This window comes from Stegastes partitus, unplaced genomic scaffold (assembly GCF_000690725.1).
Source record: "Stegastes partitus isolate 25-593 unplaced genomic scaffold, Stegastes_partitus-1.0.2 Scaffold419, whole genome shotgun sequence".
NCBI classification, from domain to species: Eukaryota; Metazoa; Chordata; class Actinopteri; family Pomacentridae; genus Stegastes; species Stegastes partitus.
In genome coordinates this window covers 272,005-285,081 of record NW_007578150.1, presented here as the reverse complement: position 1 = coordinate 285,081, position 13,077 = coordinate 272,005, and the positions used below count along the sequence as shown (strand labels likewise).

At 42.8% G+C, this 13,077-nt stretch overlaps 1 protein-coding gene across 4 annotated transcripts in view; it reads left to right on the top strand.

The window, feature by feature from the left end:
* Positions 1-7,989, top strand: part of edc4 (enhancer of mRNA decapping 4) — a 42,771-nt gene extending 34,782 nt beyond the window's left edge. For all 4 annotated transcript variants that reach the window (XM_008285849.1, XM_008285847.1, XM_008285846.1 and 1 more), the window contains exons 29-30: positions 193-356; positions 5,962-7,989. In XM_008285849.1, coding sequence (XP_008284071.1) covers positions 193-356; positions 5,962-6,145 — 348 coding nt within the window. In that variant the 3' untranslated portion in view covers positions 6,146-7,989. The remainder of the gene's footprint in view (positions 1-192; positions 357-5,961) is intronic.
* Positions 7,990-13,077: the final 5,088 nt, after the last annotated feature.

Sequence of the window (13,077 nt, the reverse complement as noted above, 5' to 3'; positions counted from 1 at the left end):
TTCATACTTGCTCACTTTTTAACAGAATGTGGTTTATTTTTAGCTTGTTTTTACATAAGACCTGATTTTGCTGAATTATGACGACTTTAAGCTCAGATTTGGATGCGTTTTCAGATGGAACGGTGCTCGACAAATGAGTAGTTAAAGTCATAAAACTGCCTCGATCTTATTTTGAAATTTTTCCTCCCTCAGGCCCTGTCCGCGACGGATCTGAACCTGGTCTTGTACGTCTGTGAGACCATCGACTCTCAGCAGGTGTTCGGTCAGACCCCCTGCCCTCTCAGCCAGCCCGTGCTGCTGTCGCTCATCCAGCAGCTTTCTTCCAACCTCACGACCCGCTCTGAGCTCAAAATCAGGTGAGAAACCACGTTTACGTCGTCGTCTCAGGGTTTTCCCACCAACACGCACTTGTTGTCAGACCCAAATCAGAGGAAACGCTCCCCGTGTCTGCAGTTTGGTCAATGAAGATGTTGAAAGTCAGAACACAGTTTGTGCTTTTGCAAGTGAGATACAAACTTTCACGCTGACCATGTTCGAGAAAGTAAATGAATGTTCGGAAGGCTTCTTTACACTCATATGGGATCAAATAAACAAACAAAGTCTTGCAAGAATCGCATCAAAATAAACACATTTAGAATAAAATATATTAAAAGCAGAAAAAAGAAAGAGCTCAAAGGCAGAATTCATAATAAAGTCATACAGGACGCTGCTTTTCATTACGATATTCTCACCAGTTAAACTCATCTACGAGAAATCCAGCGCGTGGCGGCTGAACAACATTTTAAGTGTTTTGTTTTCCTGTCTGTGAACCCGGTTGTAATTGAAGGATGATGCAAGAGGCGCATCAGATGCACTCAGCCTCTCTTCTCTCGCCCATTCTTTTTCTCCACATAAGTACGTAAGAAATATAATATTCTTGGGTTTCTTTAACAAATGCACGACTACTTGGAGGCACTTTTAGCTTAGTTTTGCTTGTCCTGGACCAACTAAAATGCATCTTAACTGTCTCATATCAGTAATTAAAGTAGCCGTTTGATATTGTTTTTCACGTTAGGAAGATTAACTGTGTGATATTTGATTATAGACACATGAAATGCACGTATAGTTTCCAGTTTAAGTGTAACTTCATCCACATGTTTGAGCCAAACTCCAACCACTTTTAAAAAACGCATCCAGAGAAAACAGTTAGATTTTACTGTGGTTTTGGATATTTGTAGCTTCATAATGTTGTGCCTTCTTGGCCAGATCTTCCTTAACCTCAGAGGATTTCCTGGTTAAATAGACGTCAAATAAAATTAAAATAAAAGGGCCACGGTGGTACCAAGTCGTATCCATTTGAGCTGTTTTCTGCAGCCCTAGTAACCACAACACCTGGAGTTTTTGTAAGATCTGGTGCAACCCAGCCTGGTTGCTTCTCTCCTGCTCTCTGTGCTCACATGTATTTATTACAACCGAATTCCCAGTAGAGCTGTTCTTGTTTCCAGATTTTACTGTTTTCCATGTCAAATAACAGAATGAGCATGAAATAGTGGCTGAAACTCAGCCCAGGAAGACGCTAAACTAACTCCTGATTTTTAAAATGTAACGTCGACTGACAAAGTCACCATACATGTACGTTAAAAACAACAACTGTACTGATAATTTAGCAGTATTTTCATGTCAAATTATCACTCAGAGACAACTTGAGGCTCTCTTCTACACAAAGTTGCAGAAGTTGATCCAAAAAAGCATCTGGATTTATCGTCACTGCAGGAATCTGAAGTAAAAAGTCACTGAATTTGTGACAGTTCCACTTTAATTGAGCATTTATATTCTTTTTCCAGGACTTTTATGACACAAGGAAGTCCCCAATGGTTGACTCTGTGGCAGTAATGGACTGGGACAGTTCAGGAGGATTCTGATTTGTATAAATGTAGTTAAAACGTTAATATTAATACAGACGTTTTTGTGCTGCATCTCAGTCAGTGCGTCCGTATCCTCCCGTTTCCATCTCAGAACCACATTGAGGTTTAATTAGAATACAGATCCTGATCGTTCTTACCTGTGCACTTGCAGGGTTTCTCCTAATTTCATTACAACGTTGTCTCACACCGTCCTAGTTTGATGTAAGACCTGCCTGGCGATGCAGCGGCAATAATTGGTTTTAATCAGAAACCTGTGAACTGTACAAGCTCACTTCTTCCCTGAAATGTCAGGTTTTGAATTGCATTACACGCCTCTCCCTCCCGCTCTGTCTGGCTGCTGTGCTTCCCCCTCCGTCAGTAATAATAGAGCCGCTCTTTGCCTAAACTTTTGCTCCCCCATCTAATCTCCATCGCGCGTCCATTACTCTCCGTCTCCCGAGTGCTAAACGGTGCTAAAGTGCTGACCTCACCACCCTGCTCCGTCTGTAGCCCCGCTGCATGGCCGTCCAGGGAGCGCAGATGATCCCATGAATAGCGCTGCAGTTTTTAGGATGCTCTCTATCACCCCGTTCTCCAGGCGTCCTTCTATTTTTCATCCTCTAGTTCAACTCCTTTCGCTTCAGTCTGTTGTTCTTATTGTGAAAGTGTCAGAAAGCGCTTCGTCCTTTCTGTCTCCTCTCCGCTTTGTCTTCCCCCCTGCAAACCCTTTTTTTTTTTGTTGGGTCTCTCGGTGTCCCTTTACAGCACCGATCTGTGTCCGGATCATCTGTCTGGTTCTGGGTTTACGCTGCAGCTGCTAATGTGGCCCTGTGGTGTTGCTCGGTGCCATCTGTAGAAATATACGAGGGCAGCAGGGCGTGGTTCAGTTTGAGATTAGGACAGAAGCAGCAACGGATTGTGAAAGGATGGAGTTAAATTTCTAAAAAAAAAGGCACATTTTAGCATCATTATTGCTCGCCTTAATGCCTCATTTTATTTTAATTATGCAGGAAAAACTTCTTGCTCTCACGAGTAAATAGAAATCAGGCAATAAGGAGTGCAGCGTGCGAGCAGTAAATCATCATTCACATCAAACGCGGAGCTGTCTACGCGGGATTCTTTTCCTGCACTTCTGATGGGAAATACCTCAGAAGAATCCATAAAAGACTCCCAGAGCAGCGGGAGGATTGTTTGGACTACAGAGGGGCGTCATTATCCGCGAAAAGCGCGGTCTTAGCAGGATCGTTAGTCGGTCATGAGGAGCGCGTTGCTGAACAAATGGAAGAGCAATTAAATATGTGTTGGAAGTGTTTGGACAAAAGCGTACTTCCAGGCCTGTCAGACATTAGCTCGCAGAGAGACATCGGGTATCTGCGCGGTGACATTAAAAGCCCCTTTAAAGAGAGCGTCGGCCCCGCGATGGGGATTTGATGGAGCCGTAATGTGCGTCGTGGGGACCTGGCAGCAAACCAGCTGGAGCGGCGCTAATGTTAGAGCGGATCAGGTAGCGCTCCGGACCCCGCTGATGAATGGTCATTTACTCTGTCCTGCTGGACGCTAAAGCCACCAGATGTCTCGCTAAAACTATTAATGGAGGAATTAAACGCAGTGACGGGACGGGACGCAGGTGAGAACGAGCGAAACTCAATTTCTGTCGGAGGGAAGAAGGGGAAAAAAAAAAAAGAAAAGCAAGGTGCGCTTGCGTTGACACAGCAGGCAGGAAGCCAGAAACACCACCAAGGACGCAGCGTGGCATTAAAACACCAGCCATAGTTGAGAGCGGACCTCGCTGTCTGTCCTCTGCAGCTGCTCAGAGGGTCAGAATGCAAAGTCTGGTCGAGTTATCCTTGTGCTGCTTTTATGTCTCACTGACTCAAGGCTCGTGATTTGGCACAAGAACGACCTTTTCAATGCAGCCGTGCACCGAAATAATAAAAGCGACGCTGGTCCACGGCACAAAAACACTTTAATCTCACAATAAATGCTGTAAAATCAGGCAGTAAGTAGGAGTGGAGTTTGTGTTTACCCTGCAAACTGCTGTGGTAATTATCCACACCTAAGCTACTCAGGTTTAGGAGTAAATACGTGAGTTGGGTTGAATACACGTGTGAACACTAAGCTCCAGTTGTTTCCCCCTTAACAAAAGCCTCAGTCTCCCAATTCTGTCGTGCATTTCTACACGTTGAACCAAAGTAGCTGTTGCATATTTCTTTGTGAGACTGGACCGACTTTTTCTCCTTTATTGGACCTTCCCCCCCGTAGATCTTCTCACACCTGCTTTGCTTTCCGTTTGTCTGACGGTTTGTGTCGATTGTGTTGACTTCATGTTAGCTTCACATACGGCAGTCTTACTAGTGGAACAAAGATTTTATTTTTAGCACGACACAAGTCCGTTAACAGATTGGAATGCACGGCCGATGTAGTTGTGTGAGATGATTTGGAGAAAACTTTACCCACGTTTCAGCACCAATATTGGTCTAAAAACATCAGCGCGGGCAAAAGACACAGTTTGCTGCTAAAATCTCCAAACATCTCTACAATATCACATCTATTACAAAGTGAAATGATTGTAAAAATAAAACTTTACAGTGAGGAAGACAGATGACTCTGTCGTCATGAGTGTAATCTGGGTTTTAACAAAACAAGGTTCCAGGAGTCTTTATTACCCCTGTGGGATATGCAGCCAGCAGTAAAGCAATCCGTCTGTGCAACAGTCGCTCAGATACGACACTAAATAGCAAAGAGACAGCGATAAATAAATAAAACAGAAAGTAGATCTACTTGTTCAGCAGAGCAACAGGAGCTGAGGTCGACTTTGTTGCTTCCGGCTGTTTGTAGGAGTCTTTCCTCTGAGTTTGTTAAATCGCTGCAGCATCAAACGGCAGCAGGACCTAAAGAGAGGAAGGAAGGGCTGCACATAGTTACACATGTAGAACAATAGTAGTAAACTCACTGATTCCTTGTTATTGTAAATTAACCCCGACTTGAGTCCGATGTAAGGTCACACATGCAGGCAGAGGTGTTTTTGTTTTGCTGTTGGTAAAGTAGTAGTTAAATCATAAACAGAATTCTGACTGGAAATCCTAAGTACAGTCGTGACTTGACAATCCGACCCTTAACAATCCTAAACCTGCTATCCGACAGGTTTTTATGAAAAGTGAACAGAACCCATAAAAAACAGCCTTAACATACCAACAGCCTTTATGTCACCAATCAGGATAACAGCGTATTATCTGACTGAACAATCCCACAGATTGGCTACGTTCAGGCTGCAGGACTTAATGCTCAGTTTGGATTTTTTTGTGAAACCTGATTTTTTTGTGAGTTTGTTCACATTTCCAGTTCAATGCGACTTGTATGTGATCTGTTGTGTGAACTTCATACGACCCAAAAGTGTCCCGCATGCGCAGAAGAGGACACGACGACGTCACACACAGCGAGCGTGCTCAGTGTTTACTGAAGTAAACATGGATGGTGGCGGCGGGGAAGTGGTGCCACCACCACCGATGGTGGAAACAGAAGTGTGAGCGCTAACTAAACTAGCATCAGCAGCAGAGTACTGCCTGTGCGATCCGGCCACTTCCACCCCGTCGGAACGCTCCCCCGGGGTGGAAGTACCCACCTGACCGCGCTGAATATTCAAATATTCATCATTAATGGAGCCTGAATATCCAGAGAGCAGAAAGTGGTATTCAGACCAGCCCTACTAGTTGTTATAACAACTATGAACAATAAATATTAACAACAAACTACCATTCAAGCATCAAGCCCTCCTTGTATCTCGACCTCCGTCTTGACAATCCGACATAAAAGAAGCTTTTACATTTAGTGTCGGATTATCGAGTCACGACTGTACGTTCTGGTTAATAGTTAGTTGGACAGTTTGGTGGCTTGCTGTTAGCTAAGAGTCAGTCTTTGTGTCTTACTTTGCGTTGGTTTGACAGTTACAGCATCATGACACTCTGTCACTGTTGTGGGTATTTTTGTATGAATCATAAGTCATGACTGTAGCTCTTTGTCTAAAACAGCTTTAACTTTGGTTTTGCTAACGTCTGCTCCTCTCTGCGTCCCTGCTCAGCTACCTGGAGGACGCACTAATGAACCTGGACCACGGCGACCCGCTGACCAGAGACCACATGTCCTCGGTGCTGGCCCAGGTCCGGCCCAAGCTCTTCACCTTCCTGCAGCAGGACCCCCACAGCCCGCTCAGCAAGAGGGCCCGGCGCCTCATGATGATGCTGCAGGGACTCGTCAACCACTAGTTCTTTTTCCCCCTCGTAGACGTCGCCCGCCATTTTCTCCACGAATGTTTCAGAGGAGGAAGCGACGAGGACGGGGTTCGCTCCACTCAGAGCCTGTGACGAAACCCAAAACCCACCTTTCTCTGCCCCCGGTTCCCTCCTTCCTTCCCTGCACACAGTGAAGTGTCAAGTTAAGAATAGACAGTTTTTGTTACTCTTGTTTGTTTTGTTTTTTTTCTCTCCCCCACTTCCCTGCAAGACAATAAGGTCTGGACAGAAAGATTGTTGTTGATTTCTGTTCGAGAGACTCTTGAGTTGGCTGTAGATACCTTCCGGACCTCGCTGCTGTTTTTGCCCCCGAGAGAAACAACAAATCTGCCCCTTCACGGTGAAAACCCGACACTCCTTCGATGTCACTTCATCCAAATGTGCATAAGACTCAAAGAATGTTCAGCCGAGCGGTCCGCGAGTATCCTTTTCTGTTCCGCTGTGTTCCTCCGTCGGACGTGTTTTCGAGGATCCGGGATCTACTTCTGAGCAACTCGAGGAACATGTTTCGCCTCAAAAGCGCCGCCTTGTATTTTGGCCTTAAGAGCAAACAGCAGGCTTTGTTTTTTTTTTTTGTTGTTCTTCTTCTTCAACACAGACCAGCAGCATCCTTTTTGCTAACCTGGAGTTCTGTTGTCGCAGGATTATGCTGCTCTCAGTTCAGTTTTTGTTTGAAAGCTTAATCCGGGCAACCAAAAGTTTGTAACACCCAAAGCTGCGTTGTGTTTCGCTTGTTTCCTAATACTTTGGACACCTTTTTAAAAATAATAATAATAATAAAAAAAACAACACTATTAATAGTTTCTTCATATGCATATCTAGTTTCTTCAGCCGGCCTTGAGGGTTTCTGAAGGATTAAATAAGATTTAAGTGAAATAAATAACCTTTTTGATGTTTGGCTGGAAAAGAATGGAAAACCCGAGATGCTTGGAGCTCCACGTCGAAGCCGTCCATGTGTACAGCTCTGACCCCACCTCCCTCCTCGTCTTGTTTTTCTTCAGCCCCCCCTCCTCCTCCCCTCTTTTTTTATATCAACATTTAGCATTTGTAAGCCATGTATACTTGCTTTAAGAGTTTGTTCGAAGGAGCTTGATAATAAAAACTACACCTGATTGTTACTGATGCTGTTATTTTTAACCGGGATATTCCAAATGACATCTGTGAAAGCTCAGCGTGCAGTCGCTCCTCTTGGGCTCCAGGAGGCGCCACTCGGTCGGGCTGCGGACGCTCCGGCCTCGCTTTAGGATTCACAAGTCATTCCTGCTCCCGCACTGAGACTGTCGGCTGTGAACGCACCGTTTGTCGGTCTTCAGAGTGAACGACTGCAAACGCTCACTCACACGTCTGGGTTTGACTACAGGGTGGCCGCGTTGTTTTTGTTTTTCGCTGATTGTAAAATAAAAGTTCTGTTAATTCGACCCGTGTGTTTAGAATGATCTTGTCTAGCAAGTGCCTTACTGTATTTTATCTGTCCCCCCACCACCACCACCACCACCACCACCACCGGTTAACTTTTTCCAAGCATTTAAAAATCTGTGGCGAGGCTCAAACGGAACCTGTTGTCAAACGTTTCGACGGTGGATTCGGACGGACATCTCACATTTTGACTACTACCAGTTGCGGACTGGGGTTTGCTGCTTCGTACTGGGAGCTCTGGAGCTGAAGCTGGACGTTCTTCTTCGTTTTTGTTTTTTTTTTTTCCTCCTCTCTTTTCCATTGTGTTCATTTCCCCTTCAGCTTGGATGGTTTCTGTTGTATCTTTTACAGTTTCTTTTACCCTAAACATTTTGGAATAAAAAGAAAACTTGTTCAACTGACTGCGTGTGTTTGTTTGTGTGTGTTTGAGGAAATCAGCTGCTGCTTTCTGAACTATTTTACGCGTGCGTTCAAAGTTTCTGCTGCTTTAAACTTTGGACAGTTCAGAAGGAAACAATGCCTCATATTAAATTCATTTAACGGCGTTTCAGATGAAGGTTGTGCATAAAAAATACATAAATGATACGAGTGAATTATTAACAAGTGGTTGCAACCTTTTGGGCTCGTCAGACCTCGTGCTAATGTGATTAGGGCTCTTCATGGCTGTTAAACATCTCCAGTTTGTTCAGTTTTTAGAGGCTCAGAAAGTTCAAATGGATGTTTTGCTGCTGATAATCTCAGGTTTAGAGGAAGCTGACCCCATATGCTGGGAACCACGAGGACTAATACTGAATAAAAAGAGAGTTTTTCCCTTTAACTTGTCAAATTCTTCCATTTGTTCAAAACTGGTTAAAGTTAGTGATGATGTTCAGATGCCTCACACTTGTTTACATGCTGGGAACCACCAAGTTGCCTCATAATGTCGTTTATAATAATCCATTAATTGCAGGGATCATTTGTCTAAAAAACCTGATCAAAAGAATGTAATTTTTACTGTTTAGTTGAAGCTTCTGTAAGTGTGTTTGAGGCTCATAAAAGTTCAGCTGTCTGATATTTTACCAGAAGAACTGAACAGATCGTTGCAGCAGAACTTTATTTCTCCTTGTTTCTGTCTTCATTCGTCAGATCTGGATCTCAGATTAATCCTGGGATCGACCTCTGTGCTGTAAATATGTGTATAAAGAAGCTGTATTCATCTAATAATATCTTCACTGACCGTTTACTACTGGCTAATGTTAGACGTCAAGTCTTTTCTTGGACGACAGCTGTTTTGCAAATCTTCAATTTAATGTCTGATACAATCAAAATTAGCCATTTAACTTAAACTGATAAAAAAAATAAATGGTTTCACTACAGAATAAGTCAGATTTATATAAAAGTAAATACATCTATGAACAAGTTTACTGTAAATGAGAGTCATGTGACAGCTGCTGCTTGTGTATAAATTCTACTGACATTCAGAGCATCTCTGCTGTTATAAACTCAAACACCCTCCTGTTAAGCTTTGGGGTCAGTTTGACACCACTCAATGTTTAACATCTCTAAATAAGTCATTGACATATTTTTCAGTTTTATTTAAAGGGATATTTACACATAAACTTGGGCAACAATTTTGATTAGGATAATTTTCTGGGGATTTAAATTGCTGGGGTCAAATAAAACCCAAGGATGAAAGATGTCAGTAAATATGAAGGCAATGAGAGGGTTAAACTGTTGAATATTACATTAAAAAAAAATTTAAAAAAACAAGATAAAGGGTAAAAAAACCAAATGAACAAATGAATCAGTATTATTATTGTTACTGATATTATTATTAATACAATAACAACACATGTAATGTACATTAATTGAATTTTTTATTTTTTAATGATTGAATTTCCCTTCTGGGATAAATAAAGTATTTTTCATTCATCATTTCATTTCATTAATATTATTCATATTTGTGTATTTGTGTTTTGTTTTTATTTTTTATCTTTATCTTTGTTTTTGTGTGAATTTTAAGAAAATTTAAGCAAAGGAAAGAGAAGATACAAATATAGTTTATTTTCTTTAAAACAAAAATCTACATACTTTATATTCTAGTGTCTATTTGAAGGGAGGGAAAGAGACAGAACATGTTTTTTTTTTTTTTTTAAATAAAATTTTTTTTAAAAAAAACGTCATAAATATCTACACAGAAACTTCATTCATTCATTTGGTGGGATTGTATCCCGGGTTTTTTTTCCTGCAATATGCTGCTAACATGTCTGTACTTTAACCAAAGTTTGATTTTGAATGATTCATTCATTGATTCATAGATTCATTGATTGATTGATTGATTCATTCATTCATTGATTCATTCTAAGGAGCTGTATCTTGGGTGTCTCCTGCTAATATTTCTGTACTTTTTTTTTGTAACCAAAGTTTGGTTCTGAACGCAGGACGTCCAGATCGTGTGCAGCCCATCGGGGACTCTGCTGTGGACCTTCCTCCTCCTCCTCTCCTCCTCCTCCTCCTCCTCCTCCCTTTCAGCGGATGAACGCGCCGTGGATTCTCTCACAGTGGAGTACAGAGCTGCGATCAGGACGGGAGGAGCGCTTCGACCAGCACCGAGGAGGGCGACATCGGACTGTCTTTTCCTTTTTTTTCTCTACTGAAAAAAGAAAAAAAGAAAAACTTGGGGGGATTCCTGCGAACCTGAAACTTGCGAGGACGAACTGTCGGGTCATGATGGCATCTCTGATGAACTCCGCGTGCCTCCTCTTCCTGCCTGTTGCTCTGCTTCTGAGTGAGTACCGTTAAAAAAAATAATTAAATCACCTTCATTCTGTGCAAAACTTGTGCGCCTGAGCGGTGCGCAACTTCCACTGCAGCAGATTGTGGAGCAGGTTTTTTCTTTCTGGTGACGCGAGCTGTGCGTAAAAGGACGGCACAGCTCCGGACTTGTCTTTAAATCTCGATCTCATGCAGATGTCGAGCTGGTTTCCAAACTCGCCTCGGCGCTACGTCTTTACGCGCAGCGACTCGAGCTGTCCCGTAGCCTCCCGGTTTCACCTCCAGCATCCAGCGGAGAGGTGCGCCGCTGCTGCTGGGAGGGAAGCGGCCGGGGGGGGAGCTCATAAACGCCGAAAATAGCCTAAAGGTTGTGGCTGCAGCAGGATGAGAGCGGCTCCGAGGGAGTGTTGGCTCCCAGAGGTGGATACAGGTTCGTTACGCAAACTGATGTCGTGATTGTCTCTGAGTGGGATCCGGCTGCGGCTCTCCACCTCTGAAACAGCTGCCGGAGAACAGCTGGAGGAGAATATAACAGCGTTATTATCTCCAGGCTTGAGCTCAGCTCTCACATAGTAACGATGGTGGAGGTTTAATGAAAAGGCTGCGATAGTTTCCAGCCTGTGATTGAGCCGATGCAGGGATGTGTGTAAGTTTATTGAAGTGACATATGCTGAATTAAAGGAGGACTTTCCTGCAGTTTTGCTGAAGGTTAAAGAATTCCCAAGAGACTGGTCAAAATCTGTGGTTAGTAAATGAATAATTAGCAGCCTGAGTCCTGCAATGCAACTCCAAGCCAGGTCCTTCAAACTCCATCAGGACAGGTTCTGTGTCAGAGCTGATGTGGAGAACAAGTCCTTCAGATGAACAGTAATGCAGCATTTCATTGGCTTTTCAAAGCAGGTTCACCTTTTTTCCTAACCTGAACACACATCAGATCCATTTAAAACCACATAAATGAATGAAACTGTCATCATCTCGAATAAAAGTAACTTAAAATAATTTATTGGACTGAAAAGAGGAAATGTTTTTACCCTACTTGATGATTTAAATGTGATTTTTGCTGCATTTTTCTTTCATTTCATAAAAGTTAATGCAGCTATTGATTATTTTCTTTGCTGATTAATCTGTCAAATGTTTTCTCTAATAATGAATTAGTTGTTTGGTCTACAGCCTAAGACAACAGCCTTGGTTTGTCCACAGCCTGAGGAGTTATTTACAGTCATAGAGGAGGAAAGAAAGCAGAAAATACTCACAGTTAAAAAGCTGCAACCAGATTTTGATTAACTGATGATGACACGAGTCGGCCTTTCCGTTTAACAGTTGACAACTAGTCAGTTAATCGATCAAACCTGCAGCTTCGTCGAGGTTTTTGTGGACTAAGCTGTGTGAGTTTCTTCAGCCACTGATAACGTTTTGATGCCATAATGACACAAATCAGCCACGACGCAGATAAAGTGAACAACACGATCATTATCATCATCTTTCAAGTCATTGATCGTCTCATGCTGCCGCTGCTGATGTCAGAGAAGTGAGGATGAGGATGAGGATGAGGATGAGGATGAGGACGGGGGTCCCCGTGGGAGTGCGACACAGTGGGGGGAAAGAAAGAAAAAAAAAAAAAAGTCCCACCGATGGAGATAAATGATGAATGAATCACATCTGTCCCCCTCCTCGGCTCAGTGGAGTCTCTGGAGACTCCTCTTTTCAGTCCTGCATACAAACCTGAGCGGGAAAACACTGCTGCTGCTGTCGGTTTGTCGTCTGCCTCCACGTTCACTCAGTCCGTCGCTCAGCTCAGAGCTGACACTCCGGGACAGGATCCAGTCATTATGTATTAATATGCTCTGATCGCTTTGTAGGAAACTCTTCCTTTGGTCGGTGTGTTTGCGAGCAGCGCTTCATGTCACCTTTCACTCAGCAGTGAAACTTGGTGGATGTACTGACTACACTGTTAGCTTCAGCAGAAAGTAACTGGACTTCTCTCTTTGATTATTAAGGCTTATGTACTGTTCATACTTTATGCTTTCACAGTGTGGTTTGGGTAAAGAGTTCACTTATAGTAAGTGTCTATACCAAATGTTAAACTTCAGATCTATTTTGAATGTCTAAATAGCTGATGTTGATAAAAAATACACATAAAACAGTTTCCAGATTCCCTAGAACGACCATTTTTCTTTATTTGACCCACACTGGTGGATCTAAAATCCATCTCAATGGATATACGGGTCACATTTGACTTGAAACAGTACAAAAATATGCACCATCTGTACAAAATTCTAACATTTGGTTTTCATTTTTGTGTATTTTGGGTCACTTCAGGAGAAGTCATCAAATTTGAGGCTAAAATAACGACGTTAAAGGTATTTCTACTGCTGTCAAAACAGCTCAAATTTGACCTGAAACAGTATGTAAAGGTTAAAAAGAGTGTTACTGGTTGTAAACCTGCCAGGACGGCATTATAAATGCCTGATAGGTGGTGTTGTAGACTCCTTCCTTCCTTTGGAGGTGACTATTGTAGGTTAACACCAGCGTCTGTATAGATTTTCCATCATCAAGGTCATGGTGACCCTGGGGCCCTCATCCAAAAGCTTTCCTCACTTCTAACTGGCTGGTGGTGAGTCTCTGGTTTTCATTCTCACCCCCAAATCACACCAAATATGAACTACACAAGGCTCACATGCCTCATGAAGTTGGTGGTGGTAAAGCTGTCTAAGTTCCTGTAAGTGGTGCCGTAG